The 23,080-nt window shown below is 41.4% G+C and overlaps 1 protein-coding gene across 14 annotated transcripts in view; it reads right to left on the bottom strand.

The window, feature by feature from the left end:
* The window catches only part of CADPS2 (calcium dependent secretion activator 2), a 581,803-nt gene that overhangs the window by 235,723 nt on the left and 323,000 nt on the right, over positions 1-23,080 (bottom strand). For all 14 annotated transcript variants that reach the window (XM_065397473.1, XM_065397474.1, XM_065397479.1 and 11 more), the window contains exon 8: positions 12,301-12,440. In XM_065397473.1, coding sequence (XP_065253545.1) covers positions 12,301-12,440 — 140 coding nt within the window. The remainder of the gene's footprint in view (positions 1-12,300; positions 12,441-23,080) is intronic.

Genomic DNA, 23,080 nt, shown 5'->3' with positions numbered 1-23,080 from the left:
CACTTTAGTGGGAAGAACTACCGAGAGGGAAGAACTGAAAAACCCATGCATCAATTGCTGGAGAAGGTCCCTTCTCTTTTCACTGCCTAGTCCCAAAGCCCCAATTTACTTACAATCCATAGTGCAGGGAAGTAATATATACCCACTATTTATCTATTTTGTGTGGTGCTCAGATTCCATGGTGACAGATGGTATATAAGAACCTAGATAAATATAAATGAAGGATTGTGATTAACTAATATACAGAACTGTTTTGCATTTTAAAACAATATTATTTAGGAACTCTACGATTGCTATGGTTGTAGGACAAGTATGCATTTACCAAGAAAAGGGCATGCTACTTCTTTTTGCTTGCTATAACAAAATTCCAGTCATAAAATAATAGCACGCTTGTGCCATCTGTCCATAATTCTGGGAGGGAAGGGGATAATGAAAGACTGCCTTCTAGCCTCAAAAGTCAATTAGCATAGGAATCCCTAGTATATTCTTAAACTCTGCCCCTGGCGACTTTCACAACTTTTAATAGAAGATTATTTGAAACGATACACAGATATGTATGAAGTGCCCATTATTGGATTTGTTCTTGCTCTGCAACACCTTTTTGGGATACACGGTAACCCCAGACTGAACATGGTATTCAAGATGAATACATAATTGTTTTATATAAACCCCAAATAATCTTTTCCATATTATTTTCTACACTACTCTTAATAAAACAATAACATTTTATTTGCAGTTCTAACCATAGTTGTGCACTGAACTATCCAGTTTTCTTGAGAAGCTGCAACTAGTTTACAAACCCCGTGTGTAAGACTGGTTGGAACAATTTCTTCTAATGTATACTGCCAATGCCCTTTGCTTGTGTATGTTGAATTTAACCTGCTGTTGTGATGCCCAATTACTTAAATCTTTAATAATACAAATAATTTTGTCATAGTCAAGTTTTCTCACCTTGCTATACACTGATCCTCTAGTTCCTCAATATACAACAGTATATAACAGTAGGGATCTATTATTGACCACCTGACCAGGACAGTGATAGTGACGATGAAATGCTAAGGGAGATTAGAGAGGCTATCAAAATAAAGAACTCAATAATAGTGGGCGATTTCAATTATCCCCATATTGACTGGGTACATGTCACCTTAGGACGAAATGCAGAGACAAAATTTCTCGGTACTTTAAATGACTGCTTCTTGGAGCAGCTGGTACAGGAACCCACAAGGGGAGAGGCAATTCTCTATTTAGGCCTGAGTAGAGCGCAGGATCTGGTCCAAGAGGTAACTATAACGGGAGCACTTGGAAATAGTGACCATAATATAACAACATTTAACATTCCTGTGGTGGGAAGAACACCTCAACAGCCCAACATTGTGGCATTTAATTTCAGAATGGGGAACTATGCAAAAATGAGGAGATTAGTTAAACAGAAATTAAAAGGTACAGTGACTAGAGTGAAATCCCTGCAAGCTGCATGGACACTTTTCAAAGACACCATAATAGAGGCCCAACTTAAATGTTAGGGAGATTCCCAAACCTGAGCCATCCTTTGTAGGTGACAAATCTGAAGAATTGTCATAGATTGAAGTGTCACTAGAGGTGGTTTTGGAATTAACTGATAAACTTAACAGTAACAAGTCACTGGGACCAGATGGCATTCACCCAAGAATTCTGAAAGAACTCAAATGTGAAATTGCGGAACTATTAACTATGGTTTTTAACCTGTCCTTTAAATCCGCTTCTGTACCCAATGACTGGAAGATAGCTAATGTAACGCCAATATTTAAAAAGGGCTCTAGAGGTAATCCGGGCATTACAGACCGGTAAGTCTAACATCAGTACCAGACAAATTAGTTAAAACAATAGTAAAGAATAAAATTGTCAGACGTATAGAAGAACATAAATTGTTGGGCAAAAGTCAACGTGGTTTCTGTAAAGGGAAATCATGTCTTACTAACCTATTAGAGTTCTTTGAAAGGGTCAACAAACATGTGGACAAGGGGGATCCAGTGGACATAGTCTACTTAGATTTCCAGAAAGCCTTTGACAAGGTCCCTCATCAAAGGCTCTTATGTAAATTAAGTTGTCATGGGATAAAAGGGAAGATCCTTTTATGGATTGAGAACTGGTTAAAAGACAGGGAACAAAGGGTAGGAATAAATGGTAAATTTTCACAATGGAGAGGGGTGGTGTTCCCAAAGGGTAAGTCCTAGGACCAATCCTATTCAACTTATTCATAAATGATCTGGAGAAAGGGATAAACAGTGAGGTGACAAAGTTTGCAGATGATACTAAAACTGCTCAAGATAGTTAAGACCAAAGCAGACTGTGAAGAACTTCAAAAAGATCTCACAAAACTAAGTGATTGGGCAACAAAATGGCAAATGAAATGTAATGTAATGTGGATAAATGTAAAGTAATGCACATTGGAAAAAATAACCCCAACTATACATACAATATGATGGGGGCTAATCAGAAAAGAGATCTTGAAGTCATCGTGGATAGTTCTCTGAAGAAATCCACGCAGTGTGCAGCGGCAGTCAAAAAAGCAAACAGGATGTTAGGAATCATTAAAAAAGGGATAGAGAATAAGACAGAGAATATCTTATTGTCCTTATATAAATCCATGGTACGCCCACATCTTGAACACTGCATACAGATGTGGTCTCATCTCAAAAAAGATATACTGGCATTAGAAAAGGTTCAGAGAAGGGCAACTAAAATGATTAGGGGTTTGGAACGGGTCCCATATGAGGAGAGATTAAAGAGGCTAGGACTTTTCAGCTTGGAAAAGAGGAGACTAAGGGGGGATATGATAGAGGTAGATAAAATCATGAGTGGTGTGGAGACAGTGAATAAGGAAAAGTTATTTACTTGTTCCCATAATATAAGAACTAGGGGCCACCAAAGGAAATGAATGGGCAGCAGGTTTAAAACAAATTCAAGGAAGCTCTTCTTCACACAGCGCAGTCAACCTGTGGAACTCCTTGCCTGAGGAGATTGTGAGGGCTAGGACTATAACAGGGCTTAAAGGAGAACTAGATAAATTCATGGAGGTTAAGTCCATTAATGGCTATTAGCCAGGATGGGTAAGGAATGGTGTCCCTAGCCTCTGTTTGTCAGAGGGTGGAGATGGATGGCAGGAGAGAGATCACTTGATTATTACCTGTTAGGGTCACTCCCTCTGGGGCACCTAGCATTGGCCACTGTCGGTAGACAGGATACTGGGCTGGATGGACCTTTGGTCTGACCCAATATGGCCATTCTTATGTTCTTAACACTAGTTGTAGTGCCCTGAAGTACTCTGTTATCATTGTGCGGAGGAGTGCCTATTAATTAAAAAGAAAATATATGTATAAATAATGTTAAGATTACTAAAACTGACAAAAGCCAGAATATGCAGTATTAATGTCAACTTCCAATGGTCCACTTATACGTAGGCATTAAAATAAGAACAGGTATTAGGGATGGAGTACAAACCATTATGTTCAATAATTTTTAATTTTTGTTGGCTTATGTCATAACATAGTATGTTTAAATACTTCTGAGTACTTAATTTCACTCTATAAAAGAGAAAATTCTGTGGTGAGAGTTTTTCAGATATGTGCCATTGTCAATCACATCTCATCCACTCTACCAATAATATCAGGCTCAGCGTACCATTTGCCTGCTGCCCTGTCAAATGTCTCAGGGCCTTTTTGCATGTCACACTCTATTCAAATCATAGTAATACCTAGCTCCTACATAGCACTTTGCATCTATAGATCTCAAAGTGCTTTACAAAAGGTGGTAAATATCATTATCCCATTTTACATATGGGGAAACTGAGGCACACAGGGGTGAAATGACTTACCCAAATTCACCCAGCCTGATATTCACAAAGCTGGGGCTAGAATCCATATCTCTCAAATCCCAGTCCAATGTTCCATCTACTAGGCAACACTACACTACCCAAGTTCTGGCCCACCAAGACATTACCTTCTCCTCATTCAAATCCCTTTTCTTTAGAACTTGCTTCTTTGTAGACTCCCTGGTGGGCATCTACAACAATATTGAGTTATTCAACCCAAATTCTGAACTACCAAGATTGGCATATTCTAAACTTAGTAAACATGTGATTGCAATGCTGTAGCCCTTCTCTCTTCATCCCATCCCCCTTACTGCACACCCCACATACTTGCTGGGTCATACCCCTAAAATTAAACTAACCTCTTCAGGGCAAGGCCATGTGCCATTAACACTGACCTAGAGAGACCTTCTCTAGCAGTGGAGATTCCTTCTCCTATGTCTTCCCAGTGCCCAGATCAGCTATTTGGGCTGGACTTTGGCAGGCAGATTTCAGCTCAGGTGTGCATCATTGAATTTACATCTGTTTGGTGAACACTTTTGCAGTTCTCTTGATACCACACTAGGATATGTTATGCAAGAAAATATCAGAGAAGGATCCTGTGAGACTGAAAACTACAGCTATGGAAGCATGTATCTTTAGGGCAACAGAAATAATCAATTAGCAACTATAGGTTAATAATCCTCCCCACAAGTTTTAGAAATGTCTCATGAGAAGATGCTGACCTGGACTAGCTCCATAATGCAAATGTATATCTTGAGAAACAAGCACAATATGTGCCATATTTTGTTTTAGCTAAACTTAGGGATTTGATCTTTCTGATGTCATTATGTGGAAATTTGAATGTCTGCCCAGGAGTAGTGTTATGAGATAAATACACAATGTGCCAGACAGATTGTGCTAGGGGCAGCAAAGGCTGTAAGTAACAGATCATTTATTAACTTTCTGAAATATTATATACAAATCTCAATACTTATCAGTGACAAGTGGTTAGGACTCCTGGAAACATTAACAGACATTTATGGCAGTTTGCAATTATATTCAATTTCACTGAGATCCCTGAATTCTCAAAAACATCTTCAGATTCCCCCTAGCAACCCTTCTGCTTTCCACAGAGTGGCACTGTTTCTGATGGAAAATAAAAACAAACCATCCATATCTGTATCTAGTAAGAAAGATCTGTTGCAGCTAATTTCAGAATACTTGTTAACAGTTTTCTGTTGAAAAATATCTTTCACAATCCCCGGGGTTTCCACATGAGACTCACCCAATATTACTTACTAAACACACAAGAGGTGGGCCGGTGAGTGACAATTCTGAAAGATATGTTCAGAGAATCAGAATAAGAGGGTAAGTAATGCTCTGAAGATATCCTCTGTCTAGGGTCCTTACTACTGAAGAGAATAAATTGTAAAGATGTCCCAAAAGAAAAAAGAGAGCAAAGATGCAACAAGCTGCAACAATATGGCCAATGCCAATAACACGAAAAGTGAGGGAGTTTTACACACACAGTTTTTATATATAATTACATACACAGACACACACAAACACAGAGGACCAAGAAACCTCTTTAAAATTCAGCATTAAGAACGACAATCAAAAATCTGTAGAATGAGAGAGGAATCCAGGAAAAAGACCAAGACAGACATGGGAGAACTGATAAGGGACATCTCAAGAAAAAGCAAAACAAAACATTTCGGGGATGAAAGTTTTGCCTCCTGTATCTTGGAAACAATTTCTGGAGCGCTGAGACAAATGCAATATCCAATTCAAGCAGTAATGCTTTGTAAACATAATGCTGTTCGGGTTTTGCTTTTTAAAATTTGTTTTTATTCTTTTCCCTTTTAGATGAGACTATTGAATATTATTTGTTCTGCATTTATTTCTTGAACAAGTTACTTGTAAAAACTTCACTGTGCCTGTTTTCATTCTAAACTGACAGCGACAGAGCAATACCCTCTATTAGCCACTAGGCTATGCTAAAAGATAATTCAACTGATCCAAAATATTTCACTTGTAAAAATAATACGAATTACAAATCCATCTATTCAGTCATGTAAAAATGTACATTAAAAGAAAACGTATTAGACAGGGGAAAGCTACTTAAGTAAAGTAAGACAAATAGGACTGACTCGTCTGCCTCCTTTAGTTCACAACTCCACACAATGAAGTGATGAGTTAGAAAGGGAAAGATCAAATTGGCACACGTGTCTTCATTGTAATCACTTACAAAGGCAATCTCTTTTCTAACTTAGCTATCACATCTTCATATAGCTAAACAGCTTTCGAAATAGGCTTTTTAATATGCGATGCATTTTGACTCAGAAGTTTTTGGAAAATCTAAAATCATAATGGAAACATTTTAATAGAAATTTTAATAAAAGTAAAACTCTAGCAAAATATGAACTCACTACCTTTACAATATTGAGTCAACACTTTATCTAGCAGGCTCTACAATCGTTGGCAAGTAGAAGGTTGCCACATTCCATGAATACAAGATAAACAGATTCTGAGTTATAGTAAAAAAGAATTTTTAAAAATTCATAAGTTACTAGTATCTAGAGTTCTTCAAGAAGACTGTCTCACAAATCCACATTGCTGGGTTGCATTCACCTCAGACTGCACAGAACCTTCTAGCTAGTAGCATTTGTTAGGGCCAGGCACACACATGCTTGTGGCATCAAATGCTTGGATTAAGTGTGTAAAAAGGGGGGGGGGGAGAAAGAGGAGGGATTGGAATGTCCTTCAGTTTCTTCCATTCTTTCAAATATCCATTCACGAAAGACTTAAAAAAAAAAAAAAAAAAGACGAGTCAGAAGGCTAGGCTTCTTACAAGCTTATATACAGTCATTTATTCTTTTCAACCTATTACAGAGGGTTGCATAGATGAGCCACTGGGTGTTTTCTTAAACAAGTTCTTTACAAACTTTATTTACTGGCATAACACTATAACACAGGTTTTTGATAGTACCAATGTAAACACTAGTATAAAAAATATGTAGCTGACAACGGTCACTGGGTTTTTGTGAGTTAAAAGGATCAGAGTTGAGGATAATTGCAAATGAAATCCACAGCAATTTTGAGACTTGAGCATTTTTATTAAGTTTTATTGTTAAAAAAAAATCAGTTCATATAAACAAAACTATTCCAAGTTTATACCATTGTTAGGAGTATCACTATGTATCATGATTACAGCTAGCCAATGAAAGAACAAGATTTGAAGAAGGTGCAGTCTAAAATATTGATTACTTAATTTCTTAATAGGTTATAATTCAAACGGGAGCAATTGTGGAATGAGATGCTACCCATCAAATATAAATGCAAGATATGCACAATGGACTGGAATGGACTCTGAAGCATTTCATCATATCCCCGTTATCAGTCAAGGGAACCAAAGCTGAACTAAGTCAGAACTGTTCCATTCCCTGTTCCAGGGACGCCTCCACAGCTTGCTCAGGGAACAAATGATTGTAAACCAGAGATCAATCTGGGCCATGGCAGTGCCTCGATGCATCCAACAGCCTTGATTTGTTCCTGCTAAATTCACCAAAAATGGAATCCCCATATCTATTACTGTCATTAAAATCTATTTACGCAACTGTCAAATTAGTATGCATAAAATGTATCAAACTGCTTAGGAGAGGTATACTAAAGCTAGTATGAAAGTGTTTTGAGATCATCAGTTGAAATGCACTACATAAAACATATAGTGCACTTATTTCCAATAAATCAGACATGAAACTTATACATTTGGTAGTTAGAATCTAAGATTGGTCAGGGATAACAAGTGTGAGACAACTGCAAGAAAATAAACTGATTTTCCATTTCTAGTTCTCATTCTTAAGTTTTCTTGTTTGCAGTATAAAATATGTTAAGAGAACCTCATTAATGTTGTAAAGTCAAGCACCCAAAAGTTAAGAAATGCCAGAGTTAAGGTTGCCTGTGCAACCTTAATTTGGCCCCTTTCATAGAATCATACAACTGGAAGGGACCTCGAGAGGTCATCTAGTCTAGTCCCCTGTACTCAAGGCAGGGTTAAGTATTATCTAGAGCAGGTGTGGACAAACTACAGACTGGGGCCACATCCGGCCCTTCAGACTTTTTAATCCGGCCTTCGAGCTCCTGCCAGGGAGCAGGGTCCAGGGCTTGCCCTGCTCTGGCACTCCAGCCGGGGGCTTGTCCCGCTCCAGCACTCCAGTCGGGGGCTTGTCCCGCTCTGCGTGTGCTGTGGCTCCGCGCAGCTCCTGAAAGCAGCAGCATGTCCCCCCTCCGGCTCCTATGCATAGGATCAGCCAAGGGGCTTCCTGTCCCTTACTTCTCGTGTCTTGCTTACAACACTCCTGCTAATACATCCCAGAATGATGTTTGCTTTTTTTGCAACAGCATTACACTGTTGACTCATATTTAGCTTGTGATCCACTATGACCCCCAGATCCCTTTCCGCAGTACTCCTTCCCAGGCAGTCATTTCCCATTTTCTATGTGTGCAACTGATTGTTCCTTCCTAAGTGGAGTACCTTGCATTTGTCCTTATTGAAGTTCATCCTATTTCTCCAGTTTGTCCAGATCATTTTGAATTTTAATCCTATCCTCCAAAACACTTGCAACCTCTCCCAGCTTGGTATCATCTGCAAACGTTATAAGTGTACTCTCTCTGCCATTATCTAAATCACTGATGAAGAAATTGAACAGAACTGGACCCAGAACCGATCCCTGTGGGACCCCACTCGTTATGCCCTTCCAGCATGACTGTGAACCACTGATAACTACTCTCTGGGAACGATTTTCCTACCAGTTATGCACCTACCTTATAGTAGCTCCATCTTTGTACATATGCATTCTGATAACAGTCTTTAATTACACAGTCACATATGTTTTCCTACCGACCCCTATCTGATTCAGTGCAGAGGATGGATACTGGTCAATTAATAAGCAGCTTTTCAATATTTTGTTTTCTCTTCACTGTGCCATGTTTGGCTCTAGGCTTTATTTACTGCACACTCGTCAAACTTGCTCAGAAGACAGAATTATTAAATTCATTACTATTCTATGGCATTCCTTACAATAGTATGTGGTGCTTCACAAACATCAATGAATTCATCTTCACAACATCCCTGTGAGACGAAGAGGTATTATTTTCCTTATTTTACAGAGGGGGGACTGAAGCACAGAGAGATTAAGGTCAAAAGTATCCATTAACTTTAATTGCCCTATTTGAAACGCATAGGACCTGATGTTTCAGAGTACTCGGTAGTATTTAGCACCTCCTATGTTCAAAACACTGTTCCCACAGATTTCAGTTGCAATTGTAAGCGCTCGGCACTTTTCCAGATCAGACCCCGGTTTCTCAATTCAGGCACCCAGAGAAAGTGGAACACAAAATTAATGACCACATGTGAAAAGTCTGGCTTAAGTGACTTTCCCAGAATCACATAGGACACTGGAAGAGGCAGAGATAGAATCCAATTTGCCAGCACAGTATTTAACTGCCTTAACTATGACACCATTCTTTCTACTTCTGCAACCTCCAGCCTGAGTCACTAAACATCTTCCAACTTTGTCAACAAAGGCAGAGGTCCTACAGACAGCACCCTCCTTTACTACCCAAGCCTGATCCTTCCCCAGAGGAGGCCCATCCGGTGTATCATAATGCATCCACATGAGGGGAATAAATTAAAGTTGCCTGAGTGCTTGAATTTGCCAACTTATTAATGTTCTTTTAACTAGGGATGTAAATATTGTTTAAAAAGTTAAACGTTTAAATGATTAAAATTCCATCGATTAAACAGTTAACTGATTAAAAGGAGAGGGGCTGGGTTGCTCTGGCCGGCAAGTCAGTGGCTTGGGGTGGGGTTGGTTGGCCAGCCGGTGGGGCACAGCCGGGGTCCGGCCAGTACAGCCAGGGACCAGGGTCTGGCCAGCACAACCAGAATCTGGTGCTGCATGGCTGGGGGCTGGCCAACACGGGGTTCGGCATGGTGCGGCCATGGGCCGCTGGCACGGACAGGGATTAACGGTTAATGTCGGTTAAGCGGTAAGCCTTATGCTTACCGATTAATTGGTTAAGCAGTTAACATTTTACATCCCTATTTTTAACATGTTTTTTTAAATAATTCCTTAGTTATTAAAAAAAGCCCAAAACCCTGAACCCCTCCCCAAAGAAAGTCCATCATGTGGTATCATACTGACACCCAGATAGGTCAGCAGCAGATTTGGAACCTTTAGTTCCACCACACAGACCTCAGCCATGTGAGCTAATGGAGTAACTGATCTCAATAGTAGATCATCATCCTGTACATGGAAGCACTAAAGGGAGATGAGAGACACACTTTGCCAGTTGGTTTCACAGATATTTGCTGAGAACAGAAGAATGAGTCAGGGGTTCTATTACAGGTTCTGAAGGGAAATGTTTTCTAGTCGGCACAGACTCTGCACAGACTCTCTTCTGCCTCTCTTCCCCCCCCCCCCGAATCTTGACCCCTTCTGCCCTGTCCCCATCTACCCCACCCCTGGCTTCTTATCCCTGTCCTAGTCTCCTTGCCTACCCAGTCTCAGTTTCCACTTCTCAGATTTCTCACCCCTTCACATTCTCCTTGCCCAGCCAGTCCCAGTTCCCCCTTGCCAGCTCCTCACACAATGCATCTCTCCCCTAATGCCCCAGGCTCCTGAGCTCGGTCCCCTGGAACAACCAGTCCCAGTCTCCTTGCCTACTAATCCCAAGTCTCATTCTTTGAAACAACAGAACTATTTGGGCTGACATTTTCACAAAAAAAAAAAACATCCTGAGGCAGACACCTGTCATGGAAAATTTCAGGCCATACAGTTAAAGTTTAGCAAAGTCATAAGGAACTGAAAACTGTGTTATATAATAGGAAGTGTGGGGCATCCTTAATAATAGGCAACGACACCAGCCCTGTCTGAAATAAGCAAAATAGAGACAATAGGAAGTATTTCAGAAGAATTTAATAGCATACTCAATGCTAATTTATACAGTAACAATTAGAATCTAGAATGGTGTTCTTTTGCTGGGAAGCACTTCTGCCTTTTGTTTAATTGTGTAGAAGGATAAAAAAATATGCCTGCCGAACACTTTGTAACATTTGTAATTGAAGCCTTTTCCTCTTGCAGGAGACATTATTATTTTTGCAATTGGGATGGGGGATGCTGGCCATGTGTTTTCATATTTTTTTTTTTTATAATCCATTACACATAGCTCTAATGTAAGATATAAAAACAGGAAAACGTTCCTAAATTGGTACTATAATGCAAATACCCTTGAACAGAAATACTGAACATGAGAGGATAGAAACTTTTTGTGTTACAAATAGCACCACATTCACATATAAAATTAATTTTATTTTAGTGGAAATTGTGTGCCACCTGGATATCAAGTATTTTTAAAATCATTATTAACTCTAAGCCTAACATTTAAGAACTGCTTTTTGTAAAGGGCATTGCACTTTTCACTGTGACATCTTGGGGCTTGGCTACACTTGCAGTTGTAGAGCGCTGAGAGTTAAACCAGCCTTCGGAGACCGCAGCAGGGAAAACGCTGCTGAGTGTTTACATTCTCAGCTGGAAGCGCACTGGTGTGGCCACATTAGCAGCTCTTGCAACGCCACAAAGAGCAGTGCATTGTGATAGCTATCCCAGCATGCAAGTGGCTGCAATGTGCTTTTCAAATGCTGGGGGTGGGGTGGAGTGCGACATGGAGTGTGTTGTGTGTATGTGGGAGAGAGAGACTGTGTTTTGGGGGGCTGAGAGAGTGTCAGCATGCTTTCTTGTAAGTTCAGACAGCAGCAGACCTCCCCCCACACCTCTCTCTCACTCACTCAAAGCAAGCAGCATTCCTCAGTAATGGTTCCTTTGTCCCGGAGCAGATAAGCAGCCAGCTGTCAGAAACGGAGCTTTGAAAGGGCATATCCACAGTCCTACAGTGAGTTCAAAACAATGACAGGAGTGGCCACTTGACTTAAGGGGATTATGGGACGTTTCCGGAGGTCAATCAGAGCGCAGTAATGCAACACCTCGTTCACACTGCCTTCAGGTCGCTCCAGCGGGGGCGCAGCAAACGTTATTCCACTCGCCGAGGTGGAGTACCAGCAGCGCTGTAGCCGCGGAGTCAGAGCGCTCTACGTGCCTTGCCAGTGTGGATGGGTAGTGAGCTAGTGCACCCGGGGCGCCTTTATTATGCTGTAACTCGCAAGTGTAGCCAAGCCCTTAGAATTAGTTCTTACAATTTGTCTTTACATCCCAGTGAATCATTTGAATTAAATGTTAGTCCAGGCTACAAATTACTTATAAAGCCAGCACATGGTACCTTCCAATATTACAGCAACTGTTGTGCATTTCAGTGCTGCCTCTCAACTTTGCCTTATAGTTACATGTGGAAAAATGTGAACATAATATTGGAACTAAATAACATGCAGAGGAATTCACAAAGTGCATACTCACCCACAATGCTTCATATGGGGTGGCTTATCCATCCTCACTGCCAGTTTAATCTTCAAGTCAGAGTCCTGGCTGTTTTTGGGGACTATCATTTTATGCAACTCAGGTGACTTTGAGCTATTGGATGTTGGATACAATATAACCTGTAAAATATAAAATAAAAACTTTTTTATTGTACTGACTCAAAAATCTTACCAGAATCTACTTGGTGACTTGTGACCAATTGAGAGCTTCATTGTGTCTTTTCCAATAGGGGTTGTCAGAGTCAAGACATGGCTATTAAACCATTTTATTCCATCTCCTCACAACAGATGTGTTTTCAAAGGGGATTCATTTATTTTCTGACAAATGGGTGTTTTTATATTATCAGATAACATGTTTTCCTCCTATGTTACTTCATTCCAAATTAATAGCTCAAGAAGAACCAGCAGAACTGACAGATGAGAAATGCTCATGTACAATTAAGCAGGCACCTAGACACTTACATCATTCAGTACTCCACAGGGAATATGTCTACTGAAACAATGTGCTATGGTATTATACAATAGATGGCATTCTCCAGCAATGAAATTAATTACTTGAGAGAACATAAGAATAATACACTGTTTCTTACCATCTTCATTATTCAATCAGTGGTAATAATGAAAATCAATTACAGTAATATCACAGAAATTAGAGATGGAAGAGATCGATTAGGTCTAGCCCATCTTGCTACAAGTGCAGTAGACTACAGTTATTTCTCTAGCACTCTATTCAACCCATGTAATCTATTCACAGTACCATGTTGATATATCTACAATAATGACAAGTTATATAAAATTAGAAAAAAAAATCTTTATTTCAAATCAAACAGAAGCTTTGATGCAAACTGTTAAAAAAATCCTTCATTTATTACTACTTACAATGAAGCAGTTTCCATGTAGTACCTGAATAACATTAGATAACCATAGCCTCCTCCATTCTCATTGTGGCCACAGCCCTTGAACAGGATTATACTTCAAAACTGCATGTCTCTTGTGGCCTCATGACAAGTCAGTGTGTTCAGACTATCACCACCAAGAAATGAAATATTTCAAACTAAAGCACAACCCTGTAAAACAATAATCTACTTCTTCTGTGTCACTGTTCTGTAAGATTCACGAGAAAAGGCTATCTAAAACAACTGGTTTCGTAACTATATCTATATATCTCCTCCGTGTAATATGGGAAAGTTAAAATGAGAACTTGAGTACAAGTCACCAAGAAAAGTAAATGTAAAGAATATCTTCAATGCTAAGACCATTACAACGGTACTGTATCTGAGGCCTAAATCTCTGGGATGTTGAATGCCCCCAGTTTACAGCATATTATCTTAGTACTTTGCAGGATTAGGATCATGAATTCTGGTAACCACAGAATCATACAATCGTAGGACTGGAAGGAAACTCGAGTGGTCTTCTAGTCCAGTCCCTTGCACTCATGGCAGGACTAAGTATTATCTACACCATTCCTAACAAGTGTTTGTTTAACCTGCTGTGATAAACGAGGGGGGAGGGGTAGCCCCCTTTTGTGGACACCCAGCCAGCCAGTTAGCAATAGAATCCCTCTTGGTAGCTGTTCTCTACTTGCTTTACCTGTAAAGGGTTAAAAAGTCTGACTGCATGCATAGGTAAAGGGAAGTGAGTGGGCACCTGACCAAAAGAGCCAATGGGAGGGCTAGAACATTTTAAAATTGGAAAAAAACCTTTCCCTTGGTTTGTCTCTTGTTCTCCGGAAAGAAGCGACACAGAGCAGCAATGCTATAAGAAGATTTAAGCCAGGTATGGAAAATCATCAGATCATACCTAGAAGTACTTATTTGAACCCCAGATATGTAAGTAAATCAGGGAATGTCTAGGGAGACGCAATTAGGATTATTTCTTTTATTTCTTATTGGCTTGTGGACTCCTCTGTGCTAACCCCCAAATGCTTTTGTTTTGCTTGTAACCTTTAAGCTGGACCTCAAGAAAACCATTCTTGATGCTTAATTATTATATTTGCTCTTTTTAATTCTAGCAATAGCCTAAGTTCCAGATGTATTTTCTTTCTTTTTGTTTGTTTTTAATAAAATTTACCCTTTTTAAGAACAGGATTGGTGTGTTTTTGTGTGTGTGTCCTAAGAGGTATGTGCATATGTTGTTTAATTAGCTGGTAGCAACAGCTGAGTGAGTGAGTTTGTGTGTGTGTGTGTGTGTGTATGCGCGTGCGCGCTTGAGGGTACCCCACAGGAAGGAATTCCCAAGTGCTCCTTCCTGGGTTCTCAAAAGGGTGGGTTTTTCTTTTTTGCACTTAGGTGGTGGCAGCATCTACCCATTCAAGGTCAGAGAGAAGCTGTGACCTTGGGAGTTTAATACCAGCCTGGAGTGGTCAGTATTAATTTTTAGAATCCTTGCGGGACCTCACCTTCTGCACTCAAAGTGCCAGAGTGGGGAATCAGCCTTGACACCTGCTCTTAAAAATCTCCAATGATGGAGATTCCACAACCTCCCTAGGCAATTTATTCCAGTGCTTAACCACCCTGACAGTTAGGAAGTGTTTCCTGATGTCCAACCTAAACCGTCCATGCTGTAATTTAAGCCCATTGCTTCTTGTCCTAGCCTCAGAGGTTAAGGAGAACAATTTTTCTCCCTTCTGCTTGTAACAACATTTTACGTACTTGAAAACTATTATATCCCCTCTCAGTTTTCTGTTCTCCAGACTAAACAAACCAATTTTTTTCAATCTTCTCTCATAGGTCATGTTTTCTAGACCTTTAATCATTTTTGTTGCTCTTCTCTGGACTTTCTCCTATTTGTTCACATCTTTCCTGAAATGTGGCGCCCAGAACTGGACACAATACTCCAGTTGAGGCCATATCAGTGCGGAGTAGAACAGAAGAATTTCTTCTTGCATCTTACTTACAACATTCATGCTAATACATCCCAGAATGTTTGCTTTTTTTGCAACAGTGTTACACTGTTGACTCATATTTAGCTTGTGATCCACTATGACCCCCAGATCCCTTTCTGCAGTACTCCTTCCCAGACAGTCATTTCCCATTTTGTATGTGTGCAACTGACTGTTCCTTCCTAAGAGGAGTACTTTGCATTTGTCCTTATTGAATTTCATCCTATTTACTTCAGACCATTTCTCCAATTTGTCCAGATAATTTTGATAATCCTATCCACCAAAGCACTTCCAACCCCTCCCAGCTTGGTATCGTCTGCAAACTTTATAAGTGTACTCTCTATGCCATTATCTAAATCACTGATTAAGAAATTGAACAGAACTGGACCCAGAACTCATCCTGCAGGACCCCACTTGATATGCCTTTACAGCTTTACTGTGAACGACTGATAACTACTCTCTGGGAACAGTTTTCCAACCAGTTATGACCCACCTTATAGTAGCTCCATCAGATTCTAAGTTGTATTTCCCTAGTTTGTTTATGAGAAGGTCATATGAGACAGTATCAAAAGCCTTAATAAAGTCAAGATATACCACAGTTACCACTTTCCCCCCATCCGCATGGGTTGTTATCCTGTCAAAGAAAGCTATTAGGTTGGTTTGACACAATTTGTTCTTGACAAATCCATGCTGACTGTTAGTTATCACTTTATTATCTTCTAAGTGTTTGTAAATTGATTGCTTAATTATTTGCTCTATTATCTTTCTGGGTATTGAAGTTAAACTGACTGGTCTGTAATTCCCTGGGTTGTCCTTATTCCCCTTTTTATAGATTGGCACTATATTTGTCCATTTCGAGTCCTCTGGAATCTGATCATATTCCCTGACTTTTTGAAGATAATTGTTCGTGGCTTAGATATCTCTTCAGTCAGCTCCTTGAGTATTCTAGGCATTGGCGCCGACTCCGTGGGTGCTCCGAGGCTGGAGCACCAGCGGGGAAAAATGGTGGGTGCTAGCCCCCCTATCAGCTCCCTCCCATCCCCACAGCGCCTCCCGCCCGCCAGCGGACCCCGCAGATCAGTGCCTCCCCTTCACTCCCCATGCATCCCGCCCGATGCAATCAGCTGTTTTGTGGCATGCAGGAGGCTGGGAGGGAGTGCGGAGGAGTGAGGACGTGGCATGCTGGGGGGGTGGAACTGGGCGGAAAGAGGCGAGGTGGGGATGGAGCAGAGGCCGGAAGAAGTGCGGCGGCGGCAGAGTGGGGGCCGGAAAAGGTGGAGTTGTGGGGTTTTGGGGGAAGGGATGGAATGGGGCAGGGCCTGGGGCAGAGATGGGGGTTGAGCACCCCCCGGCACTTTGGAAAGTCGGCGCCTGTGATTCTAGGATGCATTTCATCACGCTCTGGTGATCTTTTGTAATTTGACCTGCTTTCCACTTTTTGTAGGACTCTTTTTTGAGTTTCAGATCATTGACAATCTCCTGGTTAAACCAGGGTGGTCTCCTGCCAGACTTCCGATCTTTCCTACCCAGTGGGATAGTTTGCTCTTGGTCCTTAATAATGTCTCTTTGAAAAACTGCCAACTCTCTTTTTCCCCTTTGACTTGCGTCCCAGGGGATCTTACCTACCAACTCCCCAAGTTTGCTAAAGTCTGCCTTCTTGAAATCCATTATCTTTATTGTGCTGTTTTCCCTCCTGCCATTCCTTAAAATCATGAACTCTTATCATTTCATGATCACTTTCACCCAAGCTGCCTTTCACTTTCAACTTCTCAACCTGCTCCTCCCTATTTCTCAACTGTTTTAGTGAAAGAGAAAAAGAATCAAGATCTATCATCATATAACATATATGAAATGTGCATATTTCATAATACAACTAATAATAGTGACTTGCTCTGGGGTGTTAAGTAGATTCAGTTCCCTTTAAAGAGCTAGTAAGCTGACTGTACATCTCAGTTTTAGTACTTAGATGTTTCTACTGTTCAAAAATGAATATTATTTTTCAGAATGGGGCCCCTAAGGAAGCAAAATGATTTCAATTTAATATAAAAATCATCTTCTAAATACATATCCAAAGCCCGGTCATTTAGTATAACCCGAAATTGCAATGCATGTGTGTCTGAAATAAAAAATAATGTTAATTCAAAACAAACCACACTGAATATTAAGCAAAGTATCTGTGTGCATGCTTAAAGTTATTACATTCTAACAATTTTAAATCTCTCATTGTGCTTACTGACAGAATTCCAAGAAAGGTAATTCTTGATAGTTCCCCTCTTCCATAAATATAGAAGCCTTTGAGTTCCATTGCATAGGAAATGGTTTCTAGTTGTTTTTTCCTTTTAAGTGGAAACTATGTAAATAACATTATTACTCCTTCCTTGCATTTAATGATTTCACATATATCTAGGCATTCATGCCGAACAGTAGATAATAGTCTGATTTTTTTCCTTTTCTACAGGCAGTAGTTACTACTGTCATGAAACAGATTAACAGACCTAATGAGTCGCAAGCAACATTTCTTTCTCCAAGGTTATTTTTTTTTAAGTTGATGTAAACACAAATAGACAAGTGTGTCATTAATTCATAATTTTTGTACTGGTAGTTTCTTTCTGTATTTTAAAAGGATGATAGAATTTTCTTCCCATATCTCTTTTTTGGCACAAGTCCTCGTGTACCAAATGTGCACAGAAGATCTATTTGCATTTACCCCCCAACAAAACATTGTTAACTTTAAGTACAGATTGCTAAGATAGGCAAATCTTGTACAAATTGCATTCCAAGAATGTTAGTGATAATGTTTAACATTTTTCTAGCACTTTATGTGTACAAAGCATGTACGGATATTAGCTAATTAATCATCAAGGTAGGTGAGGTAGTTGGGCAAGTATTAACCCCTATGTGTCCGATTATCACATGGCATAAATTGTCATAGCACTGTGGAAGTCAATGGAGCCATACTGATTTACACCAGCCGAGGATCTGGCTCAGTGTATTATAGATAGAGAAACAGAGATGGGAAGGCAAAGCAATGTGCCCAAGGCCACCCAGTGAGTCAGTGGCAGAGCTATTAGAATTCTGGACCTCCTGACTCTATGCTCATTCTTTCAAATCACAATGCCTCAACAAGGAGGTTAAAGGGAGTTAAAAATAAATCTGCAAGTTAAGAAATTTGAAAATGGTCCATTAGCCAATTGCACGCATATAAGCTCATGTAGTTTATCATAAGCCCTTTATACCAAATAACAATCCCACAGCACCAGTGTACTCCATTTCATGCCCATCATATCTCTGACAAAATCTCAAGTCACATTAACCATCTATTACAAATAATACTAACATTTCATCTATTACAAGTAATATTAATGTTTCATTTCACATAGTCATATACAGGACACAAAGGACACTTTTTCTCTAATGAGGATGCCCAAGCAATATAATCAACCCCTTAAAGTACATAATAATTATAATTACACTCAAAAAACTGGGCTAAAAGGTTATTAAGCTTGGAAACTCAAGCACTCAAATGTTAGGAAATGCCAGAGTTAAAGCTGCCTGTGCAACCTTAATTCAGCTCCCTTGTACATATGCATTATGATACAGTCTTTAATTACATGATCACACTACTATTTTTTCAACAGGGCCCATGCATCATTCAGGCCTGTTGTATGGTCTTTGTAGGTCTACACTACAAAGTTAGGTCAACATAAGCCATCTTGCATCAACCTATTTGTGCATGTGTCTATACTTAAATTCATCTCTGACCCATGTAAGTGCTCCATTGTAGCGACACAATAACACCACCTCTCCGAATGGCATAGAGTCATGATCAACATACTAAGGTCAATGCTGTCAAGGCTGAATCCCCACTCTGTCACTCCGAGTGCAGAAGGTGGGGGACCGCAAGGATTCTAAAAATTAATACTTGTCACTCCAGGCTTGTATTAAACTCCCAAGGTTACAGCTTTTCTCTGATCTTGGCTTGGTAAACGCTGCCACCATCCAAATGCAAAGAAAATCCCTTGGACCCAGGAAGGAGCACTCCCTGTAGGGTACCTTCAAGCCCTTTCACCCCCCTCCCATCCGGGGAAGAGCTGAGAAAGAAAAGAAAGGAAATTAGCTGTTGCCACCAGCTAATCAAACAGCATATGCAAAAACCTCTTAGGACACCAAAAATCCAATCCTGTTCTTAAAAAAGGTAAATTTTACTAAAAACAAAAAGAAAGAAAAGACATCTGGGACTTAGGCTTTTGCTAGATTTTAAAAGAGCAATTCCAAAAATCAAGCACCCAAAATAGCTTTCTTGGGGGTTCAGTTTAAAGGTTACAAGCAAACAAAAGCATCTGGGGTTAGCACAGAGGAGATCCACAAGCCAAAATAAAAAATAAATCTGGTTGTGTCTAACTAAACATTCCCTATCCAAATAATTTCTTCTAGGTGTGAAAGATGAATCTTCATACCTGGTTCAAGCCTTGCAAGGCATTGCTGCTCCGTGTCTCCTTCTCCAGAGAACAACAGACAAAGGGAAAGTTTTTTTCCCAAATTTAAAAGTTCTACCTTCCCATTGGCTCTTTTGGTCAGGTGCCCACTCCTTTTCTTTTACCTGTGGGCTTGTTAACCCTTTACAGGAAAAACAAGCAAAGAACAGAAACCAAGAGGGATTTTACAGCTAACGGGCTGGCTGGGTGTTCATAAACGGGGGCTACCCCCAGGGCCGGCTCCAGGCACCAGCTTACCAAGCAGGTGCTTGGGGTGGCCACTTCGGAGAGGGGCGGCGCGTCCAGCTGTTCGGCGGACGGTCCCTCACTCCTGCTCGGAGCGAAGGACCTCCCACCGAATTGCCGCCGCAGATCGCGATCGCGGTTTTTTGTTTGTTTGTTTGTTTGGCTGCTTGGGGCGGCCAAAACCCTGGAGCCGGCCCTGGCTACCCCACCCTTCATTTATCACAAACGCAAATTTTTGAAATGCCTTTTCCTGATTGCCCAGCTTGGTGAGCACATCTAGCAGCTCTCCATTGCTGTGTGCAACTGCCCAGCTGACCATGCCAGCTACGTGCTCCAGACACACTCTGGTCTGGAGTAGACAGGAGATATTGGATCTCCTGGGCCTGTGGGGAGATGAGGCTATGCAGGCACAGCTACGGGCCAACCACAGAAATGTGGACATCTACAAGCAGATTGCACGGGGATGCAGGAGAAGGGGTATGACAAGGATCAGTAGCAATGCGGCATGAAAGTGAAGGAAATGCGGCAGACATACCAGAAGGCCAAGGAGGCCAACAGTCAATCTGGTGCTGAGCCAAAGCTCTTACAAAGAGCTTCATGCTACACGTTTTGCAAAGACACCCCCTTCTCCCCCCCACCCCTCCCACACACATATACCTCTGAAGAGCCTAAGACACAGACCACTGCCATGGACAGCGAGAAGGAGGAAGAGGGGGAGGGAGAGGAGGAGGATGGGGGACATGTGACCGGGGGTGTCCAGCTATGCTGCAAACCAGGTGCAAGGCAAACTCACAGCCAGACCAAGGCTGCTCACTCAGCCGCCCATCCCCAGAACTTCAATAGGTGCCAAGACTCACCCCTCCATCAGAGTCTGCAGTGACTCATTGTCCCTGAGGCATGCTACATCATCTGAGCTGTACTGATTTATCCCGTAAGCAGAGCCCTCAGGCATACTGCAGCAGCCTCTCTCTGAGCAGGGCATGCATCAGATGACCCACAGGCACAGGTATTTCACTGCCCCTGCCAGAGCTGCATTAGCATTACTTGGCCAAGAATCTGCCTGCTATCTCACAGTCTTACAGATTCCCTAGGCTTCCAGCCTGCTCTTGATCCAGTTCCTGTGCCTGCCCCCAGGCTTGCCTGAGCCTTGTTCCAGCCTGCTTCAATCTTGTCTGTGCCCTTCACTGACCCTGCTCCAGTCCTGTTACTGACCCACTCCAACCCTGCACGTCTCCTGACCCCCAGTCCCTAGGATTGGCTCTCTAACTGGCTTTGACCTTTGGCCTGCCTCCTTACTCTATGATCCTGAGTTTGGGCTTATCCACAGACTCTGACCCCGGTTCTCAGCCATGGCCTGCCCTCAGACCCGATTTCAGCACTGCCCTTGGCCTGATCATGACCCTACGCCTGACTTCAACCACTGTTTCAACCACCTAGAATGCAGACTCTGACTGCTGGACCTGTTTGAGATTCCACTGCAGACCAAGTCAGTCCTGGCAGTCGAGCATGGGGAGGGGAAGGAACCTCAGGTAAGTGTGTAAATATATTTCCCACTACAATGATGCACACATCTATCAACTCTTCATTAATTTACTAGTATTAGAAGATGCAACAATACAACAAAGAGAAGTAGAGTTATCATCTGCTTTTCATTTCCCTGTAGGGCTAAGTGGGGAGGTGGTCAGGTGGAGCAGTTTGTTTACGAACACAGGGATGTCCTTTGTATTCTCCTGAGAGAACATGATGAAACTTTCATGAAGGTGCTCTGTAATACTCTCCCAAAAGTTTTGAAGGATGGGAGCTTTATTTCTTCCTCCATGGTAGGGCACTTTCCTATGCTAATCTGCAATAATTCGAGAAGAACCATTGCAGTACGGGCCTTAAAAACTTCTATGGATGGAGATTCCACCACCGCCCTGGGTAACCCATTCCAGTGCTTCACCACCCTCCTAGTGAAATAGTTTTTCCTAATATCCAACCTAGACCTCCCCCCTGCAAGTTGAGACCATTGCTCCTTGTTCTGTCATCTGCCACCAATGAGAACAGCCTAGCTCCATCCTCTTTGAAACCCCCCTTCAGGTAGTTGAAGGCTGCTATCAAATCCCCCCCTCACTCTTATTTTTTGCAGACTAAATAAGCCTACTTCCCTCCGCCTTTCCTCATAAGTCATGTGCCCCAGCCCCCTAATCATTTTTGTTGCCCTCTGCTGGACTCTCTCCAATTTGTCCACATCCTTTCTGTAGAGGGAGGGGGGGTCCAAAAACTGGACACAATACTCCAGATGTGGCCTCACCAGTGCCGAATAGGGGGGAATAATCACTTCCCTCAATCTGCTGGCAATGCTCCTACTAATGCACCCCAATATGCCGATAGCCTTCTTGGCAACAAGGGCACACTGTTGACTCATATCCAGCTTCTCGTCCACTGTGATTCCCAGGTCCTTTTCTGCAGAACTGCTGCTTAGACAGTCGGTCCCCAGCCTGTAGCAGTGCATGGGATTCTTCCGTCCTAAGTGCAGGACTTTGCACTTGTCCTTGTTGAACCTTATCAGATTTCTTTTGGCCCAATCCTCCAATTTGTCTAGGTCACTATGGACCCTATCCCTACCCTCCAGTGTATCTACCCCTCCCCCGGGATTAGTGTCATCCGCAAACTTGCTGTGGGTGCAATCCATCCCATCATCCAGTTCTTTATTCATTAATCATTAAGTTTTACATCACTCAGCAGCCTTAACTAAAAATTAATGTATTTATGAGGATTTCTTCCCCCTCCCAAGTTTTAATAGTTTAGCACGATGTAAATATCTGTGTGCATACTCACGCGTGTGTGCGCATGTGTGTATCTCAAGCAATAGGAGGAAGGAGAGAGGGCAGTTTCATGTGTCCAAGGATCTCTTTTGGAACAGACAGGTGAACCTTACTATCATTTTGAACTGAACATCAAGAACTAAAGCCTAAAGATTAATGAAACCATGAGAAATGTGTATAAATACACATCAATCTATCTTAGAGCTCTAACTACTACGCTCTGTGTCACTGTAAATAAAGGTAACATATTGCCAAGGGGAGCAAGAAAAGGAAAAACAGCTGAACGCTATTATTAAAAGGATTGTTCTCCATTGTAATATGTGATGTAACACAATATTATTTCCAATGTTA

Source organism: Emys orbicularis, chromosome 1, assembly GCF_028017835.1.
Source record: "Emys orbicularis isolate rEmyOrb1 chromosome 1, rEmyOrb1.hap1, whole genome shotgun sequence".
Classification (NCBI taxonomy): domain Eukaryota; kingdom Metazoa; phylum Chordata; order Testudines; family Emydidae; genus Emys; species Emys orbicularis.
Note: the sequence above shows the minus strand (reverse complement) of the source record. Positions and strands in the feature narration are given on the sequence as shown.